The 25,128-nt window shown below is 51.5% G+C and overlaps 2 protein-coding genes across 6 annotated transcripts in view; both read right to left on the reverse strand.

Moving 5' to 3' along the window:
• TFDP2 (transcription factor Dp-2) overlaps positions 1 to 2,741 on the reverse strand; it is a 142,882-nt gene extending 140,141 nt beyond the window's left edge. For all 5 annotated transcript variants that reach the window (XM_056121123.1, XM_056121122.1, XM_056121118.1 and 2 more), the window contains exon 1: positions 2,533 to 2,741. The gene's annotated coding sequence lies outside the window, so the exon portion shown is untranslated. The remainder of the gene's footprint in view (positions 1 to 2,532) is intronic.
• A 14,358-nt stretch (positions 2,742 to 17,099) lies between these two features.
• The window catches only part of GK5 (glycerol kinase 5), a 66,281-nt gene continuing 58,252 nt past the window's right edge, over positions 17,100 to 25,128 (reverse strand). The window contains exon 16 of the mRNA XM_056122071.1: positions 17,100 to 23,171. Within this exon, the coding sequence (XP_055978046.1) occupies positions 23,023 to 23,171 (149 nt within the window). The 3' untranslated portion in view covers positions 17,100 to 23,022. The remainder of the gene's footprint in view (positions 23,172 to 25,128) is intronic.

The raw sequence follows: 25,128 nt of genomic DNA on the forward strand, positions 1-25,128 counted from the left end.
ACACACTGGAAAAGGTCCCTTTTCTCTACGAAACCACTCAGAGAACCGAAAAGCACAAGCTGACTCCGGCATGGGCCTTCGCTCACACCCAGAAGTGTCACACTGCTGAAGCGAGGCCTCTGGCAGAGCTCACCACGGGCACCGCGGCTGCCCTGGGACGCGACTCCGGTTCCAGGCACAAGATGTTCTCAGACACAGCAAACACACAAGCCCACGGAATCCGGGACTCAGGCAGCTGATTTCTCCTGGTGCCACGGCAGCGGCGGTGGGGACACAGACAGGAAAGACTTATTACCAAGAGTGATCACATTTTTGCCAAATCAGAGCCTAAACTGAGGACATGGAAAAACAGGATAAAATATCAGAGGGACTGCATTAGTTCATACTTCACCCTGAACAGAGACAAAGCTTGTTCGTTATAAAAGCCAACAACTTCAGAAGTACTCGTGTAGGTCATTACGAGAAAAGAAATGAGGGCTGAGCAGTGCCTGCCCAAACAGAGCCCCCCACAGCCACTCACTCCCACAGTCCGAAATTGCTGCCACGGCAAGGGCAAGACTCCATCTTCTCGGGATGGACCCCATGGAGAAATTAAATGGATGCAAACTCAGGTATGCAGGATTTGTGACTGAAATCTCCAGGCTTTTTCGGGGTTGGGATGGGCTACCTTCAGAAGCCCCAGCAGCTTTTGGACATCCACACTCCAAAGCTGCCACCCAGACAAAACATCAACTCCAGCAGTACCTTCCTGATAAAAATACTGAACTTTCGATAAAAGACTTAACTTCCTAACATCTCAAACTCTAAAACACTGATAAACCAGTAGTAACACACCAAATTGGAGAAGGGACCAATCCCAGTTAACAAAACAAACACAGGAAGCTGAACCTATCACAACGCCTTACAAGGACTCAATGTCTCCATAAGATACAACAATTTATTGGTCCATGGTTGGAAGCCTGCCCCAAGCGCTGGGGAGAAGGCAGTTGGGAGAGAGAAGGGATCATAAGGTCAGTGACAGTTAGAAATGATCACTGGACAAGATCTGAGTGCTGAAAGTCCTGTAAAGGAACACAACACGATGACCTCTCTGTGCCTGTATTGCAAACCATCACGCCCAAAGGGAGAGAGAAAGAAGAAAGGTGCCTGCCTCTAAGGCAGGGTGGAGGGGGGGCGGGAGGGAAACTGGGTGGGAAATGTACGCTGGTGGAGGGAAAGGTGGCAGGAACACTGCGCGACTGAAACCCGATCTTGAACAGCTTTGCAATGGTGCATCTCATGGTGATCCAATAAAAGGAACTTCAAGAAAATAAGTGAGGGCCTGGAGGGTCGGCCCCCTGGGGTTTGCATGCGGGGGCCCAGGTTCAACCCCGGCACCGCAGTAGTTCCCCCCATCACCGCCAGGGGTCCGTAGTGAGCAGAGCCAGGAGCTGTACCTGCGCTCCAGGTGTGCCCCCATCCGCAATACGAAGAGAGAGAGATGAGAAGAGTGGGGTGGGCAGGGAAAGAGGCGACAAAAGAAAGAAGAAAAAAAAACAACAACAAAACAAAACAACCAAAAAGAAAAAACCACCGAAATGCGGGAGAAAGGAAAACAGTCTGAAAGAGCCCGAGAGAGGGGGGCGCAGAGGGTCTGCGCCCTCGGAGACCCGGGCAGGGCTCTGCACGGAGGCGCGCCGGCACGCGCGCGGGCGGGGAGCTAGCCGGCCAAAGGGAAACAATGTTGCAGCGGGCCAGGCACCAGCCGGCGCTCGCGACACTCAGCACGCGGCCCGCCGCGCTCGCGGGCTCCCTCCGGGCTGAGCTTTGTCCCCGCGCGCGGCGCAGGTCAGCCCTGCGCGTCCTCGCGCTGCCCCGCCTGCACTTGCACAAAGGGCCACGCTGAGCCCCCGCGATGCCCCGCGATGCCCCGCGAGCGGGCACCAAGAGGGACCGCGTGGCTTCCCGACAAGACCCCAGAAAAATCCTTTCTGGTCTTCCCGGAGCAGGGACTGCGGGTGGGGAGCGGAGGGGGTGGCGGGGGTGGGGAGGGCGGTGCTGGGGGATCTGGGCTTTCGCAATTTCTCCAAGAGGGTCCAAGCCCCCACTCCCCACCCCGGCAGCCACTGGGTCAAAGTTCCCTCCCGCAGAGCAGCGGGGGTGGCTCCCGGGGCGCCAAGTTTTGGAACTCGGGCTCCACCTGGGAGGTGGAGGGCGAGGGCGGAGTGTCGGCCGTGCAAACAGGAAAAGTCGGGGCGGGGGGCGGGGAGGGGGGGCAAGCAGCCCCCGGGGCCCTCCCGCGCCCCTGCACGGCCCGGGGAAGTCCCCGGCCGCCCTCCCCCTCGGCACGAGGCATGACTCAGGGACGCGCCGGCCACCCCCCTCCCCTCCCCGGGGCCGAAGCCGGGGGGCTCGCCCGCGCCCGCTCGCCTCCAGGCACGCGGGGGTCACTCGGCCCGGCCCGGGAGGGCGCGTGGGAACGAGCAGATGGAGCGGGAGCGCCCGGGGGCCCCGGCCCAGGCGCGCGGAGGGGCGCCGCGCCCCGGCCCTTACCGCCGCTCGGCTGCAGAGGACGCGGCGGCCCCGCCGGGCTGTTCTTCGGGCCGATCCCGGGGCGCTGGGTCCCCGTCGGGCCGGCGGCGCGAGGAGGCCCCGGAGCTCGGCTGCAGGCCCCAGGCCGCCGACGCGCGCGCCAGGAGCCTCCCCCAGGAGGCAGGGTCAGGGCGCGCCCCGCCAGCCGCGCCGCGCGGCGCCCGCTCCGAGCCGCGCACGGCCCGCCCCCGCCCGGCCGGCGGCACCCGCTGGGGCGGCGGAGCAGCACGGGCCGCGCCCATTGGCCCGCCGCGCCGTGACGTCAGGCGCCGCCCGCCGCCCATTGGCCCGCGCGGCGGTGCGTGCCAGGAGTAAACAAACCCCGCCCCCGGGCTCCGGCGGAGGGAAAGGGGCGGCGCGGGCCGGGGGCGCCCGCCGGGGTCGGGCAGCGGCGCCCGGGACCGGCCCGCGCGCACGGGGGTCCCGCCGTGGCCCCGGCGCCCCCCTCGCCGGCCGACCCCGGAGGGCCGCGGGCTTGAGGCCTAAATGCAGTAGACCCGCCCTGCCCCGCTGCCTTCCGCCGGCCTCGGGGGCGTCTGGACGGGGCCATCCGCCCCCATCCGGCCGCCCGCACGGAGGAAAAGCCCCTTCCTGTCCTTCCTGTGCCGACGAGGCCAGCCGGGGTGGTCACGGCTCAGGTGGGTCCCCCCGCGCCGCAGCAGCAAGGCGGGAGCGCGGCCCAGAGACTGTCAAGGCGCAGGAGCGGCCGCGGGGAATGAGCAGTTCGGTCTAGGGGTTGCAGACCGCCCCCGCGATGAGCAATTCGGTCTGGGGGTCACAGACCCCAGGGGGTGCGGGTTCTTCGGGGCCGGGAAAAGCAGAACCCCACCCCCGCCCGCATACTGGCCGCTTAGTGCAAGGTTGAGACTTTTGGTGCGTCCGTTCTCAAGGGCCAGGTCACACGTGAGTTTTTCCTGGGCTGGAGAAACTATGCAGAAGAAATAAGAAAAATGTAAGTATGTGAGTTCGGGGGCCTGCTGTGGGGAGGAAAACGAAGGGGCGAGAGTCTTGAGTGTTTTTCCCCTTCCTGCAAACCCGTGAAGCGAGTGGGGAAGGTCAGAGCATCGTGGCAGGTGGAGAAACTCCCCGTGTGTCCAGAGGAACGGTCGTCGTCGTGCCGCCCTCCTCAGACCAGCTCCCAGAGGCAGAAGCTGCCGTGCAGCCATCAGAGGCCTGACACGGTCCAGGAACAAGTAGGTTTGGTTTGGTTTTGACGAATATTCTGCTGAGGTCAGTTCCAGTGAACAACACTGTGGGCTCTGAAGAGAACAGAAAGGAGAGAGAGAGAGAGAGAGAGAGAGAGAGAGAGAGAGAGAGAGAGAGAGAGAGAACCGCATCCCGAAGGATCTCAGTCTAGCAAAGGAAAGTGACTGTGATCACCCCGTAATCAATACCGTGTGGAAAAATGATCCTGGATGGAGAGAGGCAGAGGTGTGGGGTGAAGGAACGGGAGGAAAGGAGACACTGCCACTTAGAAGCTGCAACTCTGCCAGCGTCCTTGGGGGAAGGAGGGTGGGAAGAGCCTGGCACAGCCCTTGGTACTCAGGGGCTATTCCTGCCCCTGGTGGCCCTTGTGAGTTGTGGGAAATCGGAGTACAGGGATTCAACTGGACGGGCCACTTGCAAAGCAAGTGACTAACCTCCTGTACTATCTCTCCAGCCTTCTTGAGAAGCAAATCCTGTGCCGTCGGAGACAGGCTTTGGCCCTCTCAGAGCCTCTAGCCTCTCAACTGAGAGTCTGGATGTAAATATTAAGCTGAGCCATATGAAGAGTTGGCAGTCATTGTACGGCTCAACTTACTCGTGTACAGAGTAAGTGTTCAATAAGTGATCCTTCAATAATAGTGCTTTTGAGAAAAATGATGTAGAACCCGGTGTTTCATAACACATCCCAGTACCATAAGGGGAATTGGTCAGTGAAAGTTTCAAATTTTCCATATACTGGTTCGATTGAGCTGTGAATTTCCATGACCTAATCAGTGTATGTTGTAAGACACTAAATGCTAGTCTCACAGCAGGCCAAGAAATTCAGAAGAAGGAACAGCTTGGTTTGGAAGCCAAAATCTGAACAGAATAAATTTTCAACTCGCTGCCGGCAGGAAAATTCATGTAAATCAATTTTTCAATCCCACCCACCGTTCCAATTTAGCAATTTGTCCAACCATCGGCTTTCTCATTCCACCACGAAGGCATCTTCCTTCCTTGGCAAAGGAAAAGGACGCATCCATGACCCCTCATGCCAAAGGACAGTCTGAAACGTGGCAGAACTCAGATTGATCCCACGAGCACCTAGGAAGCACTTACTATATACCAAGAGTGGGGCGAAGCATTGGAAATGCAAGCAAAAGTGTTCAAATGTTCCGTGCATGGCCATGTCACATGCTCGGTTCCATTCCTCAGTTTCCTCCTCCTCTCCCCTCCCCTCCACGTGTCTACTTATCTCGGCTCAAGCAGCTCTTTCTCCTGACAGGCTTCCCCTGATGCCCCATCTCCAACTCATAAAATCCTGCCTCTCTTTCAGACTCAGGGTTTGTCTCCAAACTGTTGGCTTGTCACTCACTGAGATCGGGAGCCATGGTCCTGCTCACTGCCATCTCCTCGGGGCTTCTCAGGGTGTGGGCGTGAAGAGGATGAATGTTAGAGCCGAGAAAGTGAAGAGAAAGTTGAGGAATGCCTCCTTGACAGGAGGGAGTTCTGCAGAGAGAGAGAGACACAGAGACTGAGAGTCTATGAACTAATCTCAAAAAGAACGTGTTGCCACTCACTCTCCCCGGGTAGACAGGCCCCGGGCTAACAACTCTGGGCCCTTCCCAGGATGGGGGCGAGCAGATACCCCTTTCTGCCTGAAGCAAAGCAGCCTACAGCCACACCTGACACCCTCTGATGTAGAAACAGCCCAGCTCCAACCACCCAACCTCGTCAACTGCCGAGCCAGCAAACCATTCCAGCTCCATAGCTCCTGGACTGCGCCGCCACATAGGCGGGTTCCTGATTTCCTAATACTATCAGCCCAAAAGGGTCACCGCAAATCTGCCGGGGAAGTTGCACAGAAGATCTCTAAGCTCAGTGAGCCTTAGCAGTAACATAGAAGGCTCAGTGGGCACAAACCAGCCCAGCAGATCCTCACACAATGAAGTTAGTAAACACGATTATGAGACGGAACTATTATCATGAATTGGCTTTTTTTTTTTATTTTTGGGTCACACCCGGTGATGCTCAGGGGTTACTCCTGGCTTTGCACTCAGGAATTACTCCTGGCAGTGCTCAGGGGACCATATGGGATGCTGGGAATCGAACCCGGTCGGCCACATGCAAGGCAAACACCCTACCTGCTGTGCTATCACTCCAGCCCCATGAATTAAGTCATATTTTTAAAAAAGTTTTTATTTTATTTTTATAAAGTTGCTCACAGTGATTTATTACATTCAATATTTCAACACCAATCCCACCACCATTACACCTTCCCATCACCATTATTTCCAGTGTTTCCAACCACCACCCAAGCCTGCCCCAATCGCAGTCCCGAAATGATTTATTTTGTATTGCTCGTTATGATTAATTTGCTAAAAATTATCAAAAAAGATTTCCTAAAAAGAAAGTGTGTGAAGATTGTTGTTAATCCCGTGTATAAAAGATTTCTAACGTGTTGTTACAGGTTAAACCCTGTATGTTAATATTGTCTTTATCGAGATCAGCTGCTGTTCTACTCAACATCCCACCCGATGTGGTGTGCTACTCCTGGTATGTCAGTGGTGTAGAGTATGAGATGTTGTGGCCACAGGCTCATAAATTGACTTTTATTGATCTACTTTTTGATGATTCTATTTGCCTTTGTGTTGTAACAAGCGGTATGAAGTAAAATTTTTTTTACCTGCTAAGGATGCAAGGCTTGGGGGGGTAGGAGGGAAGCTGGGGATATTGGTGAGGGATTGGTGTTGGAACACTGAATGCCCGAAACAACTGTATTATGAAAAACTTGGAAAGTCATAGCCTTCTAATAAAAATTTAAGGAAAAGAGAAAAATTACAAGGCAAATGGAGGCATCTCCAGCCAGGGAGACAGCACAGAAGGGAAGGCACTTGCCTCGCACGTGTCCAGTACTGATCTGATCCCTGGCACTGCGTCTGTTCCAGCACCATTAGGAGTCGAGAATCCTGGGGAAAGTGCTCGTCTGCTGCCCTGACGACCCAAGGGTTCAGGGGTGACTCTCCCCTCAGCAATGTCCATTGGGTGGGTCATCTCTGAGCACGGAGCAGGAGTAAACCCCGAGCACTGCCAGGTGTGGCCACCAAACCAAATGGAGCGTTTCTCTGCTGCCCTCACCAGGGGACTAACAGGGCACTTGATTCTGTCTGCGGAGACTCAGATATGCACTAGAATTAATCTTTACTGGTTGGGGTTGGGGCACATCCAGTGGAGTGCAGAGTTTATTAACTCTTGGCTCTTTGTTCAAGCCTAACTCCTGCCGGCGCTCGGAGGACCATCTGGGGTGTCAGGGATTGAACCAGAGCCGGCCATGGGCAAGACAGGTGACCTCCTGGACTCGGGCCTTCAAGCTGATACTTTCCTTTTGGACAGAACATCTGTCTTGGCTGGGAGCGTCTCAGGTGGGACTCCCCAATTTTGGAGCGGGATGCTGATTTCACAGCCCAACCAGGACTATGAACAGAAATCATTCTCAGGAACAGGTGGAGCCTGGGGCCTCCTGCCCAGAGCGGCCTTTTCGGGTAGAATTTAGTCACTGCTGAGCGAAACAGGACAGAGGCCCTGGGACATTCCAGGGAGGGACACCAGCTTGCCCTGGCATCTCTGCAGTGGCTGGGTCAGGACAGTGGACAGATCAGTCGCCCTTAATAAATGGGACAGCTAGACTGGAGATGTATGGAGGCTGGGGTGCATGCCTGGTTCCATGCTCTGGACCCTGGTTCCATCCTCAGTACCACATGGTCCCCAGAGCATTGCTGGTGTGGCCCTGGAGACCCCAAGCTCTGTTGGGGTGGTCCAGATAATCCCCAGCACTGCAGGGTCCTCACAGGGCCAAACTGTTGGGTCCTGGCCTTGACCCAACAGACCAATTGGCTGAGAAGCGCTGGGAGTGGCCCCCCCAATACTCCTGAGCACTGCTTGGTAGGGCTCCCTCCAAAAAGTAAAAGAAATTACTTATTAATAAACTCCCAAAATGCCTTTTTTAAAAAAAATGATAAAGTGTGTTTATTCTCAAAACATAAATGCATGGTACATGCTGAAGAACACTGGGCTGGGCAGATACCACGCCGTACCACGTTCAAGGTCTTCAGTTAGTTGGTCTGTCCCCTCACCCTTTCCCTTTTGTGGTGTTGTGAAGACCTGGAGTGACACATACCTGGTGGCTGTACTTCCCAGGACTGCCTGTTTTGGTTGTGGCACTAACACACGATGGGGGCAGCAAGTGGCCACACATGGCCATAGGTCACAGCTGCGGGTTCTTTTTTTTTTTTTTTCCTATTTATTTATTTATTTATTGAATCACTGTGGGAAAGGTTACAAAGCTTTCGGGTTTATGTCTCAGTCATGCAAATATCAAACACATTTCCCTTTACCAATACTTATTTTGTACCATGCGTAGGGCCCAGGTCTCTGAGGCATATGTTAATGCAGGAAGAACAGTGGAATCAAAGAGATGTGCCCGGAGCCGGAGGTTCTTCGTCCTCTTAGCTATTTCTTCCACGTTCTTGAAGGCGTTCCAAGCCGCTCTCTTCCTCCTGCGCAGCTCGGGTGCCAGGTCATTTCTCATGTTGACCTCTCGACCTAGGTACACATAGCTGTTGCATTCGGAGATGGTCGTTCCATTGAGAGCGAATGGGGCGTCAGGAACAAGGCTGTTTCTCATAAACATTGTCTTCGTAAGATTCAGCTGTAGTCCTACCTTTCCACACTCACGGTCAAAGTCGGCCAGCATTTGTGCCGCTTGGCTGATGTTTGGTGTTATTAAAACAATGTCATCAGCAAAGCGGAGGTGGTGTAGTTGCCGACCATCTATCTTCACTCCCATTCCTTCCCATTCCAGTCGTCGCATGATGTTCTCGAGGGTGGCACTGAAGAGTTTCGGTGAAATGGTATCACCCTGCCGCACCCCTCTCTTGACATCAACGATCACTTCTTTGTAGAATGGTGAGATCCTGGTAGTGAATCCGCAATACAGCTCACGGAGGATCCTGATGTATTGGGCTTGAATGCCCTGATTGGCTAGGGCTTCAATGACCGCTTCCGTCTCAACAGAATCAAAGGCCTTCTTTAAATCAATGAACGTTAAGCAGAGCGGCATCTTGAACTCCCGAGAAACCTCAATGAGCTTGGTTACCGTGTGGATATGGTCGATGGTGCTGAATCCTTTGCGGAACCCTGCTTGCTCGCATGGTTGTCCTTCATCTAGTGTTCTGCCAATCCTATTCAGGATGACTCGAGTGAACAGCTTGTAGATGACAGACAATAGGCAGATCGGGCGATAGTTGCCAATGTCATGGATGTCTCCCTTCTTGAACAGTAGTACGGTCCTGCTGGTTTTCCATTGGGACGGAACCTTGCATTCAGACAGGTAGCGAGTGAAGAGCCGAGCCAGTGTATTGATGAGTACTGACGGCAGGTTCTTCAGGTGTTCAGGTCTGACCTTGTCTGGACCGGGTGCTGTTTGCTTCTTTACCAACGAAATGGCGTGTCGGATTTCGGAAGGGAGAACGTTAGGAACGACATACCCATCCTGTGGAATTTGGTATGTCGGCAAGTGGACATGGCTATCGAAGAGATTTGAGTAGAAGTCATGGATAATCTTCTCCATTGCCGTTCTGGAGGATGTGATGGATCCATCAGGACGTCGGAGGGCAGTCATCTTGGTCTTATAGTTGGCGAAGGACAGGCGGGCGTTACGAATACTTTTCCCGGCTTCTGCCGCATCTATCAGTACTTCTGCTCTTCTCTCTTTGAGGTCTTCCTTGATCGCATCTCTGCACTGCTTTGCAAGCTCGGACGTTCGCTTGCGGTTGCCTGAGGCATGCGCCAAACCACGCTGGCGAATTAGCTCAAGAGTTTTCGAAGATAGGCGACTTTTTGTGGCTATCTCTCTCTTGGCGTTCCTCGCACATTCATGGAGGTGCTGAACCAGTCGATCGTATTCCTCGTCAATGTTGTCAACAATGGCATCTTCCCATGTTGCCGCAATAGTACCAAAGAGTTCCCAGTTGGTGGTCATTCTGGGAGTTCTCTTTTTGAACTTTGCAGCCCTTTCTCCCCGCTCTGTGAAGTAGAATTTTGCACGAAGGAGACGGTGGTCCGATCCCGTTTGAAATTTTGGGACAACAGCGACATCAGTCAGGCAAAACCGTCGATTGAATATGATGTGGTCTATTTCGTTGTGGAATCGTCCACCGGGAGACTCCCATGTCCATCGTTTAGATTCTGCCTTCTGGAACTGTGAGTTACCATGAATGGTCTTGGTTGACATGATGAACTCAGACAGTCTCTCACCCTGTTTGTTCCATTCTAGGCCATGGGTCCCGATGTGAAGTTCTTCAGCTGATCTTCTCGGTCCTATCTTGGCATTAAAATCACCCACAATGATCTTGTAGACGGTGTGGTCTTCTTTATAGAACTTCTCTAGCTCCATGTAGAACTTCTCGATTTCTCTTTCATCATAATGAGATGTTGGTGCGTAGACAACGAAGATAGAAACTGCAGGCAGTGAGCCACATCTATTCAAATGTAAAAGTCCGATTCGGGTTGTTAGGCATTCAAATGAATCAATGCTCTTGGCCAAGTTTGTGTTGACAAGGACACCGACACCTCCAACACCTCTTTTATCGCATGTTCCGAGGATCAATTCTTCTCCGGTGTCGAAAACAGCATGGTGAGATTCGTGCCTTCTTGTCTCGGTCAGACCAATGATGTCGTACTTGATCATTCGCGCTTGTACCATCAGGTCCTCGATGGATGCATCTGATGCTAGCGTACGTGCATTGAAAGTACAGACGATCATTTTTGTCTTCCTTCGTTGTGGCAGCCTAGGTCGGCCTTGAGATTTTGTCGGCCTCTCCTTTCTCATCCTTCTCAGTGCTGCCATGTCGGTGAAGCCTTCAGGGTCAGGTGAATGAGACCAGTTGTAGTTACTGGTTTTGGCATATCGAATACACAGCGGATAGCTTGCCAGGCTCTTCCGTGCGGGCGGAATACTCTCGGTAGCTTGCCAGTCTTTCCGAGAGGTATAGAGGCTTTTGGGGTGGCCTCTAATCACCCTTGTAGGTGTTACCATATTTGAACCCTATCAAATATGGTACGACAATTCCAGTGATTAAGTGATTTTTTACCATGAAGAACCCCAATAAAACCCCACCCCCCACCCCTCCCCGTCCCTGTGAGGCAGATGAATTCTAGTTAACACTCTATCTGCTTTGATTAGATTCATTGTTTCAATAAAAGATTCACCACTATTATTTAGAGTTTACCCCCCCCCCAAATCAGACATGTTGAAAAAGCATTGTGAAGTGATTTGCTTTCTACGGCTGGGTTCAAGAATTAAATGTTGGTTTTGGATTTCTGCTCTTTTACCTATTGACCCTGGAAGTATTTCTACTGAAAGTCAGATAGTTAAGAAATTGGTTTCTGTGTTCTGGAGTCCTGGCCATGCTGGAGAGCCGCTCGCGGGCGGCAACCAGTGGCCTCGGTAGAGCGTGAAGGGCGCACCGAAACGCCCCCCTTCCCATGAGGTTTTAGTCGCCCCCACACTCCCGGCTCATACCTGCTGTCCACAAGGCTCCCATGTGGCCGCCATCTTTCTTTCCAGAGAGGAGAGGGCGAATGGGGCAACACCCTTTCCCCTCCGGCAGACTTGATGGCCTGGATCAATGCATAGTCTGTTCACTTTTCTGCTCCAAGCTGCTGGGTTCTGCATTAAGTCCTTGTGCTTCTGGGGCCGTGGCCGTGCTGGAGAGCCGCTCGCGGGGGGCAACTGGTGACCTCGGTAGGGCGTGAAGGACGGACCAGAACGCCCCCCTTCCCATGAGGTTTTAGTCGCCCCCACACCCCCGGCTCATACCTGCTGTCCACAAGGCTCCCATGTGGCCGCCATCTTTCTTTCCAGAGGGAGGAGAGCGGAAGGGAGCAACACCCTTTCCCCTCTGGGCAGAAATGATTGCCTGGATTAACGCATAGTCCTTTCACTTTTCTGCTCCAAGCTGCTGGGTTCTGCATTAGGTCATTGTGCTTCTGGGGCTGTGGCCGTGCTGGAGAGCCGCTCGTGGGGGCAACTGGTGGCCTCGGTAGGGCATGAAGGGCGGACCGAACCGCCCCCCTTCCCATGAGGTTTTAGTCGCCCCCACACTCCCGGCTCATACCTGCTGTCCACAAGGTTCCCATGTGGCCTCCATCTTTCTTTCCAGAGAGGAGAGGGCGAATGGGGCAACACCCTTTCCCCTCCGGCAGACTTGATGGCCTGGATCAATGCATAGTCCGTTCACTTTTCTGCTCCAAACTGCTGGGTTCTGCATTAAGTCCTTGTGCTTCTGGGGCCGTGGCCGTGCTGGAGAGCCGCTCGTGAGGGGTGACTGGTGACCTCGGTAGGGCGTGAAGGACGGACCAGAACGCCCCCCTTCCCATGAGGTTTTAGTCGCCCCCACACCCCCGGCTCATACCTGCTGTCCACAAAGCTCCCATGTGGCCGCCATCTTTCTTTCCAGAGGGAGGAGGGCGGAAGGGAGCAACACCCTTTCCCCTCTGGGCAGAAATGATTGCCTGGATTAACGCATAGTCCTTTCACTTTTCTGCTCCAAGCTGCTGGGTTCTGCATTAAGCCCTTGTGCTTCTGGGGCTGTGGCCGTGCTGGAGAGCCGCTCGTGGGGGGCAACTGGTGACCTCGGTAGGGCGTGAAGGACGGACCGGAACGCCCCCCTTCCCATGAGGTTTTAGTCGCCCCCACACCCCCGGCTCATACCTGCTGTCCACAAGGCTCCCATGCGGCCGCCATCCTTCTTTCCAGAGAAGAGAGGGCGAATGGGGCAACACCCTTTCCCCTCCGGCAGACTTGATGGCCTGGATTAACGCATAGTCCTTTCACTTTTCTGCTCCAAGCTGCCGGGTTCTGCATTAAGTCCTTGTGCTTCTGGGACTGTGGCCGTGCTGGGGAGCCGCTCGTGGGGGGCAACTGGTGACCTCGGTAGGGCGTGAAGGACGGACCAGAACGCCCCTCTTCCCATGAGGTTTTAGTCGCCCCCACACCCCCGGCTCATACCTGCTGTCCACAAGGCTCCCATGTGGCCGCCATCTTTCTTTCCAGAGGGAGGAGGGCGGAAGGGAGCAACACCCTTTCCCCTCTGGGCAGAAATGATTGCCTGGATTAACGCATAGTCCTTTCACTTTTCTGCTCCAAGCTGCTGGGTTCTGCATTAAGCCCTTGTGCTTCTGGGGCTATGGCCGTGCTGGAGAGCCGCTCGTGGGGGGCAACTGGTGACCTCGGTAGGGCGTGAAGGACGGACCAGAACGCCCCCCTTCCCATGAGGTTTTAGTCGCCCCCACACCCCCGGCTCATACCTGCTGTCCACATGGCTCCCATGCGGCCGCCATCCTTCTTTCCAGAGAAGAGAGGGCGAATGGGGCAACACCCTTTCCCCTCCGGCAGACTTGATGGCCTGGATTAACGCATAGTCCTTTCACTTTTCTGCTCCAAGCTGCCGGGTTCTGCATTAAGTCCTTGTGCTTCTGGGACTGTGGCCGTGCTGGGGAGCCGCTCGTGGGGGGCAACTGTTGACCTCGGTAGGGCGTGAAGGACGGACCAGAATGCCCCCCTTCTCGTGAAGTTTTAGTCGCCCCCCACACCCCCGGCTCATACCTGCTGTCCACAAGGCTCCCATGCGGCCGCCATCCTTCTTTCCAGAGAAGAGAGGGCGAATGGGGCAACACCCTTTCCCCTCTGGGCAGAAATGATGGCCTGGGTTAACTCATCGTCCGTTCACTTTTCTGCTCTAAGCTGCTGGTTTCTGCATTAAGTCCTTGTGTTTCTGGGGCTGTGGCCATGCTCCAATCTTAACTCTGATTTTCAGGGAGAAAGATTGGGTGGTTTACTTCTCATTGATCACTTTGTATATAGAGAGAGCTGTGTTTGTAGAGGCTTCTGTATTTGTATTTGTAAGCGGCCGCGCGGTTTTGAAAAAAAGTCCTCATTCCCGCATACTCGAGCTGTGTTTGTAGAGGCTTCTGGTCACCAGGGTTCCATCTGGGGGAGGCGGGATGCGGCGCCTACTCCATCTGGAACTTTCCGGTGCTCTCGGCTCTTTTTGGAATCTGTTTTTTCTTTTTTCTTTTCCTCCGGGATCCCGCACCCTCCATGTGTTCCTTCTCTTATTCTGAACGCTTCAACAGCTGCGGGTTCTTAACTAAAGCTCAGAACCTTAACACTAGGGCCTGGAGTGAGGGTGCAGTGGGTAGGCACTTGCCTCCCAGGCATCCCTTACGGTTCCCCGTAGCCCGTGTGTGAGCCCGAATACCACCCAGGCCACCAAACCCCAAATAAACAAAACCCAAAAAAGCAGCACTTGACTACAAGACTCCACCAGGGCCAGCCAGGTAGAGAGGCCGGCTCTAACTGCCAGGAACCTTAAAATCATCACTGGCAGGACAGGACCTGGGGGTCCATATGGCTAGCGCAGGGCCTGCTGGGCCAAACGTGCAGCCTGAATTCCACCCCTGGGGCTGCACCCCTGTACTGGGCGCACCCCAACGGTGCTGTTGCTTGGGCCTGGTGTTTGGTTTCAGGGACTCCACGTATAGTGCTGCCTTCAGCCACGTGTGTCAGCCACATGGCTGGAAAGTGCGACCCCTGGTGGGGACGCGTGTGGCTGCAGCACCCTCCCGGGAGCACGGAGACCGCCAAGCGCCCCAGCCAGACCAGGGAGTGGAGTTGGGGGACAAAGGAAAATGAGTCAAGATGATAAGTGACAGGCTGAGGGTCTGTCCCACGGGAGACGCGGGATGCGCGGAGATAAAGTACCACAGGGAACCCCGGACTGAATCCCGGAGCAGAGAGGGGGTATTTAGTTGGAAAATGAACAAAATTCAGAAGAGGTCTGCAGGTCAGGTCATGATACCTGATTGCTGTGAATTTCCTGGTTTTAATCATTGCAAAATGGTTCCAGGACACGATCACTTCATAAGCTGGGAGAAAGCGGCATGCTATTTTCACAACTTTTCTTCAAGTCTAAAATCACTTTAAGTTAAAAACACAAAGGAGTGAAGGGAATCTTATTATTATTCTTCTTTAACCAAAGAAACACAATAACTCTGATTCGGTATATCTGGAAGACTTAAAACTTTGCTTTTCTAAAATAAATAAATAAAATCTTTGTTTTTCTGAAAATAAAACATTCTGGCTAAATAGGTCCCAACAAGCTATTTCAGTAGAAGGACTTGTTTTCCTCCTTGGGTTGAGGTGAAATGAACACGCAACAAAACTATACATATTTAAAGTAAATAATAATTTGATGACTTTCCGCACAGGTAATATTGCCGTAAGATAATGAGTGGACTTGGGGCTGGAGCGATAGTACGGTGGGTAGGGCATTTGCCTTGCACGTGGCTGACCCGGGTTTAAGTCCCAGCATCCCATATGGTCCCCCAAGCACCACCAGGAGTAATTCCTGAGTGCAGAGCCCTGTGCATTGACGGGTGTGCACCAAAAAGAAAAAAAAAAGATAATGGATTTAGGGGCTGGAGAGCTTAATGAGTAGGGCACAGAGCCAGGAATAAGCCTGAGCAGGGCCGGGGATATCTCCAAAACCAAATCCTTCCCCCCCCCCCCCCCCGCAACAAATAATAATATCACTTGAATCACTTGACTTCGCGTTAATCATCCATTTGCTTGAGTGGGCACTAGTAACGTCTCCATTTGTCCGTCGCGTGCTAGTGTGGCCCAATGGCATCTGTTCGCTCCGGGAACATGAAGGGCCTCAAACCGATCGTTCATGATCTTGACGAAGAAGTCTGACCATCTGGTAGGTGGGCGGCCACGCGGTCTTTTGACATCCCGTGGAATCCAGTCAGTAACAGCTCTAGTCCAGCGGTCGTCTTTAAATCTCATTACGTGACCAGCCCATCTGATTTTTGACACCTTGGCAAATGAGACAGCATCCCTGATTCTTGATCGTCGACGGATGTCAGAACTCCGGATTCTTTCTCTCATTTGAGTGAAACGTGATATTCCAAGCATAGCTCTTTCGATTCCTCTTTGGGAGACCTGAATAGCATTCTCATCCTGTTTACATAGGGCCCAGGTCTCTGAGGCATATGTTAATAAATAAAATAATTAAAATAATAATTAAAATAATAACAGTGGATTTATTGTCAGGAGACAACTGTGTGTGGTTCTCGTTTCTGTTGGTCTTAAGGGCAGATACACTGAATCCTTTGCTGTCAAAGTCTCCCTCCGGAGAATAGGATGGTTTTATTCACAGTGGGGTCTATAAATTCACCCGGGGCAAGCATGGCGTAAGGTTTCCTTGCTCCCTCAGCTGGACTGCAAACCCACCCAGGGCCAGCCTCTTCTGCCCCACCAGAAGCTTCAAGGCAGAAAAGCAAATACATGGGCTAACTCCTGGCTCTGTGCTCAGGGGCCACTCCTGGTGGGGCCTGGGAAGGTGGCACATATGTGGTGCCTCTTTTAGGTATTTTTTTTTTCTTTCAGTTTTGGGCCTTACCAGCAGTGCGCAGGCCTGACTCCTGGGTCTGCGTCAGGGATCACTTTTGGAGGGGCTCGGGGAGCCATCTGGGATGCCGGGAATCCAACCCAGTTTGGCTGGTCTTTTCTTTTTTTTTTTTCCTTTCTTTTTGGGTGATGCACAGGGGTTACTCCTGACTCTGCACTCAGGAATTACTTCTGGGGGTGCTCAGGGAACCATATGGGATGCTGGGAATCGAACCCAGGTTGACTGCGTACAAGGCAAACACACTACCCACTGTGCTATCGCTCCAGCCCCTGGTCTTTTCAGTTTGAGACGCTTTGGTGACAAGCTGACAGGATTATACGGGAGACAACGCTTTGTGCTGTTTGGAGGCCACAGGGCTGGCTAATACTCCTGTCTGCATGGTGGCCGTGGTGGAGAAGGGCCGTATTCAATCTGAAGGGTTTGTCTTATGATTCCCACTTCATAAGAGTGTGGTCCTTTTTTCCAAATAGCCAAAGAAAAAGAGAGAAGGGCCGTGACTGTCATTCCCATTTCCCCCCTGGAATTTTAGCTTCTTTAAGAAGATTGCTATGGTGTGATAAATTTCAGAAGTCTCTAAGATTTCCCTCCCCTACCTTATCCTCTCCATTAGGCTAACGACCACGACCACTCTGAACCACCAGACACCCCTCCTTGCTCCCCCCACCCCCTCCTCCTCATCCTTTTGCAGGATGTTGCTTGAGGAGGAACAGGCCGCAGGGCCCAGAGTCCAGACGGTTTGACTGAATCTCCTGCGACAGGGATGTCACTCGGTATGACATGTAAAACAGAAGAAATGAATGGAGACTCTTAAGTTTAAAAAATGACTTTAATACCTACTATATCTAGATCAACCAATCACTGTCATTTTCCGAACAATCTCAGCGCGTAAGTTTCAGAAGGGATTTTTTTAAACAGTGCTAGGCTGATACTATCCCGCTAGTATTTTAAATACCTTTCCTTCAGTTATTTAAAATCTGAGTATTTTGAAAACGCAGGCTATCTTCATAACAAGTGCCATCATCTTTTACCACGAAGAATGAACCTGCTTCTCCAGTAATTCCCACAGTTCAACAAATACAGAACAGAGACACAGCAGCTTGACCAGGATTTTAAAAGGCGTGGTTACACAGAATCTTTCTTCGGCCCACAGCAAGCTCAAATTTATCTTGAATCAACACAGTAGTATTCGTTACTATATACTTATTTTTCTGTGATTCCATGTGCAAAAACAGATCAGAAAATGTTATTAAATAATTTTCAGGTAAAGCTGAAAAACATATCCCAAAGTTACAGCAGACAAAAAAGGTATAAAGGGCAAGTTTACATACAAATAAAAAAATACACTTCCAGATCTTTCACAATAGCTCATGCAGTTCTCCAGGACTGTTGAATGAAACCATGACATTGGCAAGGGAGATGAAGGGAGTAAGATGGTGAGTTCATGGAGGCCTGTACTTGCAATCCAAAGCTGCTAACACAGGCAGATGATTTTTGGAATAATATCCTACAAAATCGTTTTTGAAATAGTAGCGCAAATCCGCTTACATCAAACAATTAGAAGGATGCTGATATCTCAGTACAAACTCTGAATTTGGATGCTCCACTTAGCATCTGAAGCTGGGGCCTGTGAGGTTTTCTTTGCTATTCCACAGGATTGGCACTGGTCCTTCAGGTAACAATGGCAGAAAAACACAGATTGGGGACCAGAGCGATAGCATAGCGGGGAGGGCATTTGCCTTGCATGCGGCTGACCGGGGTTCGATTCCCAGCATCCCATATGGTTCCCCAAGCACTGCCAGGAGTAATTCCTGAGTGCAAAGCCAGGAGTAAGCCCTGTGCATCGTTGGGTGTGACCCAAAAAGAAAAAAAAAAAGAGAAGGAAAATACGGGCTGTTTGCTGAGCCCCCATAAACACAAAATCATCAAGAGCATCTACACATGTCTCCTGGAAAGATCTGGAAAGTCCAAGGCTGATTGCTTTTTAAATGGCTAAGAAGGCCAGGTACCTGGGCATGTCTGGCTCATGAAACACCAAGGGCCCTTGAGCCAACGGCTCAGTCAGCCAACGGGCAGAGGGCACGAACAGACACAGCAGGGGAGAGAGGGCACAGGGAGCGCCACAGGACAACCAGCACCACAGCGTCCAGCTGGGGAAACGTGGTGAGTCACACACCTCTCCCAGGGGCTCCCTCCGAACCTGGGGAGAACTGTGGGGAACTAATGCTGGGGCAGAGAGGGTGGACCGTCGGGGCTGGGGGGCCCAACTCGGGTCACCAGCCAGGCAGTTCCTGGAACGACAAGGTCCGTGCACCCCTGGAATCAAGTCTGTTCTAAGTAACAGAAACACATGCAGATGGAGCCTTCTTGACTCTAATAAAACAAGTGTATGGTGTATGGTGTATGTGTGTGTGTGTGTGTGTGTGTGAGAGAGAGAGAGAGAGAGACAGTGGAAACGGAATGAAGAGAATCTCAGCGATTCTCTGGATTCTGTGGGTTCCTGCCTCTATCGACCCCCCACCCGCACCCCCCTCCTCCCGTCCTCAGGGCATGTGGTGGGAACATGGCTGATCCCAGAACAGATGCTGGTGCCAGGACATTTATGGCCAAGAGATGCCCCAACTTCAAAATGCCCATGCAATTCTGCATGACCTGCCACGTACCTTCCTTGGAGGTAACCCGCTTTTTAAATTATTTGGGTTGGGGGTGCTCCTCAGTAGTGTCCGGGGCCCCTGGGGGGTCTCAGGACTCAGTCTGGCTGTGCAGGTTTGGAGGATTCAGACTGGTCAGCCCAGGGCCGCTGGGGTCAGTAGCGTTAGGGTGGGGAGCTGGGGCCCCCCTGATAGTAAGGCTCCTGCCCTCGGAGCCACCTCCCAGCTCAGGGTGACCTGTTCTGACAAGTAACTCGGAGCCATACTTCATGTGTTCCAGAATATAATCCGGGTTGGCTGGACATGCTAATCTGCCTGAGAAATGTGATCGTCCTTTTCCCAAGGGCATTTCAGCCTTCTGGTCTACCAACGGGATGCCCCAAGCATCCTACGAGGAACCCAGGGGCCAGCTTGCCGCCTCTCTGAAGGGTAAAGTCTTTCCCACCAACTCCTGAGCTGGCGTCAAGACTGCTCCCCACGACTTTTCGTAAAATCCCATTCAGGAGCCAAGCAGACGCGGAATAAAGATGCAACTCGGTTCGAGGTAGCAACCACACCTTGAGATGAGGGGGGCGAAGGACCCCGACAGACACTCTGGAGTCACGGAGTCTTGTCCGCAGCAGTGGTTTGAACACAGGACAGTTGTTGTCGCGTTGTTTTGTTGGGGGGGGGGCACAGCAGGAAGTGCTCAGGGGCTGCTCCCACTGAAGTATTTAGGGAGCTTTGGGGGTCCAGGCGGAGCTGGGGGGAGCCTCCCGCATGCAAAGCATCTGCCCCTCCCTGGGACCGAGGCTAACCTAGCAGGACGCCCTGGGCAGTGTTGGGACGTGTGTTTCTTTTTAGTCTTTCTCTCTTGACGAGGGAGCCCGGGTCCGCACACTTGCAAGGCAGGTGCCCGGCTATCAGCTGCGTCCTTGGCCCCCAGGAGACACGCCTGACAATCACAGCTTGGGGAGAATTCCTGGTCGTTACCTGAAAACCATGCAAATGCCCAGATCGCTGGCACAGTGCCCCAAAAGAAGTATCTGCTCCAGGGGCCTGAGTGATATTATAGCAGGAAGGGTGTTTGCCTCGCACGTGGTCAACCCGGGTGTGATCCCTGGCATCCCACATGGTCCCCCGAGCACCGTCAGGAGTAATTCCTGAGTGCAGAGCCAGGAGTAACCCCTGAGCATTGCCAGGCGTGACCCAAAAAGCAAAAAAAAAAGAAAAAGAAAGAAGTAATTTGCTCCAAAATGGGAATAGTGCTGTAGCTGAAAAGCCACGTCACGACAACATAACACGGCAACAGACACTGACAAGAAATTTCAAGGGGCCAGACCGACAGGATGACAGGGAGGACATTTTGCCTTGCACAAGGCCAACCCTGATTCAATCTCCAGCATCCCGTATGATTCCCCCAAGTACCACCAGGAGTAATTCCGAGTGCACAGCCAGGTACTCCTGAGCACTGCTGGTGTGGCCCCCAAACAAAACATTTAAAAACCAGTAAGGACAGAAGAGCAATTAGCATTGCCCGAAGGAGGAATCTATGAGAAATGTCTCCTAAAAAAGACAGAGTGAGAAATACTAGTACAGAGTTTTAAAGCTTCAAATGTCAGCAGAGAGTCGTAGAGCGAGGACAGCGGGCAGGATGTTTGCCTTGCGTGAGGCCAGCCCAGGTTCACTCCCCAGCATTGCATATGTTTGCCGCCCCAAGCCCTGTCAGGAGGGATTCCTGAGCACAAAGCTAGGAGTAATCCCTGAGCACCTCTGGGTGGGGCACAAAAACAGAAAAAGAAAAAAGTCAACATACAAGGGAGGAATAAATCTGAAAGATGCAAAGGCTCAAGTAGTTGGCTTCATTGATTCTGATTCAAAAACTATCTCTATGATGATACAAGGAAATGTGAAAACATTCTTCGAACTTAGGTCAACTATGACAGTATCACTAAGAACAGTCACACATACTGAGAGATCAAAGAGTAACTTCCAGGGCTGGGATGTGGTTCCTTAAGCACCATCGGGGACAGCGCTGAAGGCGTGTCCCTGCGTGAGTTAAAAAAAAATAATAAACTCTTGACAGAATAAAAAAAATTAACCACTGATTTTTGAAGAAACGCTTAATTCCAAGAAGAGATATCCAGAGCTGATCTCCTACCTCACCTAAGCCAGATTTAGTCTTTATTCTGTGGTTTCACGATGATGCAGTGTGTGGAAGGGAAGTGAATGAAGGAACTCTCACATAGCAACAGTATCACAGTGCAGAATGTCCGAAGAGAAGACAGAATCATTTCAGTCAGGCTGAGAAGCAGAATCACCAGGAGGTGAGCAGCGGCCGAGCCCTTTCTCGTTCGTGCCTTTGGGAGGGAAACCCAACTGCCAACTGAGCTTTGCAAAAAGGCTGTCAGACAAGAACTGCACGCTGACAGGAGGCAAAGCGATACGCCTGATAACCTTCATACCTGTACTGCAAACCATGAGGCCAGCAAGGGAGAGGGGGAGGGGGAGGGGGAGGGGGAGAGCGGGGTGGTGGGAGGAAACTGGGGACACAGGTGGTGGGAAATATCCACTGGTGAAGGGACGGGTGTTGGAATATTGTATGACTGAAACCCAATAGCGAACAATTTTGTAACTGTGTATCTCAAGTGAGTCTTTTTTTTTCTTTTTTAAAGAAAAAAGCTGTGAGAAATAGAATGAAAAATCGAGTAAGAAATTATCAACAGAAGGGATCAGATTAATTTCCAGGACACAAAACACCTTTCCTGAATCAAAAAGAGCTCTTCCACTGGGGAAGTTAATGGTACCAATTATTGGCTACTATGTTTCCATCATAATAAAAACCCCAAGGTCTGGGAGAGGACACAGCAGTGAGGACACAGAACTGGGGACCCCCAGCATCCCAGGGGGCAGTCTGGGTCTCCTGGCATCACGGTGGCCCAAGCAGCCCCGCATCCTTGGGCCGGGGACCTCCTGATCACTGCCTGCGAGGTCCCCCGAAATTAAAGAAATAGAAGGAAATTTCAAGAACATACTAATCGAGGAAGATCCTTTCAGTTTGCTAAGATGGAGTTGGAGCAGTGAAGTCCGGTCCGCCCGCTGGGCCCGGGGCTCAGTGACTCGGTTCCTGCTCCATCCCCAGTGCACGGCAGAGCCCAGGAGGATGGACAAACGGCCAGAAAGACACGTGGGTGAGGAGCCCCCCCCCCCCACAAAGGCGCTGCTCAGATCAGCAGTGACGCCTGCCAGGCTGTCAGTGAGGCACTTCACAAAGGCGAGGCGTTTGTGCAAAAGGCTCAGTGTCCAAGAAACGCCAGGGTGAGATGGCATGTCTGGCGGGCACTTCCCAGGAAATGAGGACGCTGAAAGGAGCTGAAGGAGCTGCGGCTCATGCAGGAAAGGGTGGTGTTCTTGCTCCTTGAGAGGCAACGGCCTTTTCCAGCACCGTTAGGGATTTTCATCCTGGACGCTCAGAGTCCCTTAAAAGACGAAGGCAGTGTCTTCAGGCCAGAAAGGAAAGACAACCAAGACACACCGAGCTGAGAGAACCAAGCTCAGACTTGGACCCAGCATGAAACCCTTATGACTTTAACCAGAACACGTTCCAAAACGCCACCTTTCCTGGCTCGTTCCCCCCCTTTTGGCTGCTGGGATTTGAAGTGATTGCACTTAAACGGAGCAATGAAAGGAGTACTTTGCCCCTTCTTCTAGAGCACCATGTGCCTGGTGCTTGGCTGAGTACTGGAGAGGTGGAGAATGACCATGTGCGTGACGTCAGGGTCCTGGGAACAAAAAGGAGGACCCACAAGGAGCCGCCCCAGTGGCTGGAAATGGCTCACATCATTGGGAATTTTCTGCACAAATAAAAAGTTCTGAGTGAGGTATTGCTTCCTGAGCACCCGACTGGATTCGGTTTTGAAAAAAAAAAGGTGACGTTGCTTCGTTTCAGTTTCACCAACGAGCACGGCTTCTTCCCCCTATTTGCGAAGCTCCCTGTAGACTTCCGGTTCTCTGTCACCGTCGTATTGGTTGGTCCCCAGCTTTGCACCTCTGTGCGGCCCATCCTCTGGCCACCGGGGGGTGGGGTCCCATCTGGCTGGACTCTAGGTCTTGTTATACCAATTCATGGAGCGTTTCACTGCCTTCACCCAGTTTTCCATACTAATTTCATAGTCCTGCCATTTCTTCTGTGGCTTGAAAACCATCTCACTCTGCCTCAGTTTCTTTAGTTCCTCCTTATCACTCCAAAACCCTACGGAGGGAAAAAAATAGTCAACCAAATATGTGGGCGAATAATGAGTCCATAAAGCTTATCCAGCACACTTAGGTGAGCCAGCATGGAGGCAAGCGATGGTTATCGAAAACACAATCTCATATTTTCTTTGACTCCTTCTCCCAAGAAATAAACAGGCCAGGAAAAAAAAATTCTCTGGGTCTCTAACTATGGGGGGCATCATTCTGACACCAATCTTACCTCTCCTCACTCACTTTCATGACTTGCTATTAAGACTTCAACAAACAAGCGTGTGTATTTTCAGAAAACAGAAACAAAAACAAAGATTCTGCCTCATATCTTGAGTTTCGAAACTCACGTGTAAAATTTGAAGATTAAAATGAAGAAGTAGGGGCCGAAGTGATAGCACAGCGGGTAGGGCGTTTGCCTTGCATGTGGCCGAGCCGGGTTCGATTCCCAGCACCCCATATGGTCCCCTGAGCACCGCCAGGAGTAATTCCTGAGTGCAGAGCCAGGAGTCACCCCTGGGCATTGCTAGGTGTGACCCGACCCAAAAAAGAAGAAGAAGAAGAAAAAAAAGAACAAGAAGAAGTAGATTCTTTTTCAAACCACTGAATTTCATGCTCGTGATGTGAACGCAAGAGCAAGATAATATTATGGTTCAAACTGTGCTGAGCTTTGTACTTGATTTGGAATAAAAAGCCAAGAGCAAGCATGTTTTAACTAAGACTATAAGTGGCCTGAGAGAGAGGTGGTGTCTTAATAATGAGGTTGGCACCTTCTACCTAGCCTCAAGTGCTAACAAGTTGTTTTCAGAGCCGTGTGCTCTGATGCCAATAAACCTGACATATAAAGTTCAGAGATTTTTTTTTCCATGATTTTCTGTTAGGTCACACTCTTTTAACACAGTCAGCATTTTGGCTATTCAGACATCTATATTTAAACATATTAATTTAGGAAAGCTTTAAAGAGATTGAACACTTTTTTATAGGCATAAAACTCAGAAATAAATCTAGTTGTGAAAGTAATTGTGCTCTTAAAACCCTTACAGCATAAGGATTTTAAGTATATATCCTATACTGTTAAAAATTTAAGACTTGCATTTTTAAAAAAGTCAATTTATTCAACACGGATAAGAACTAGCCAGGGGCTGGGCAAATTTGAAAGGATGTACACAGTCTTCAAGTCTCAAATCACAGAGAGGAAAAAACAATTCACAAATCAACCAGAAATTCAGAGCTTTTTTTTTTTTTTTTGGCAAGGGTGAAGCACTCTCTAATTCTCTGTACTGAAGAAAATGGCATTAATTATGATATAATGAAACAAGCCCTGGTGAACTCAAGAACAACCTCCATGTTTGTGGTTCATGGCATTTGCACGTTGGAAAAAATCTGACACACGTAGCCCCTTTTTGTGGGGGAGGGGTATGTGGCCACACCCAGCGGAGCTAACCACTGTACTATCTCTCTGGCCCTAATTCCTTTTTTGTATGTTATTTGGCTGTGTTCCCAGCTGTGCACCAATTCTTCTACAGTGAAAGATTGGAAACAATTTGGGAAGTGTATAAAGAATATTAAGGTGAACCTGATGACTTGCTGTAATTATCAGCTTAATCTATTCAACTTGCAGGAGCTGCTCACACACTAGCAATTTCCCCAGGTCGACTCTGACATGTCCCATCAGTCATGTTAAATCGTTGGAACAAAAACCCACCAAAGTAAATGTACTAGCATGAAAACCCACAAGAAAATTTAGTTAACTGTGTTATGCAGCGGGGAGGACTCTTTAGAGAAAGTTCTTTCTTTTTCCAGGTTGAATGAAACAATCAATGAACAACGGGTAGAAATCATTTCCATTTTGTTAAAAATTAATAGACGGCCGGGGCTACTGCGAAGGTTGAATCGACCTTACCAAGCTTCCATGCTTTCGGGATTTGTATCTTTTTTTCAGGGAGGTTGGGGGTTTTTCCACCAGA

This window comes from Sorex fumeus, unplaced genomic scaffold, assembly GCF_029834395.1.
Source record: "Sorex fumeus unplaced genomic scaffold, SorFum_2.1 ptg000044l, whole genome shotgun sequence".
Taxonomy (NCBI): domain Eukaryota; kingdom Metazoa; phylum Chordata; class Mammalia; order Eulipotyphla; family Soricidae; genus Sorex; species Sorex fumeus.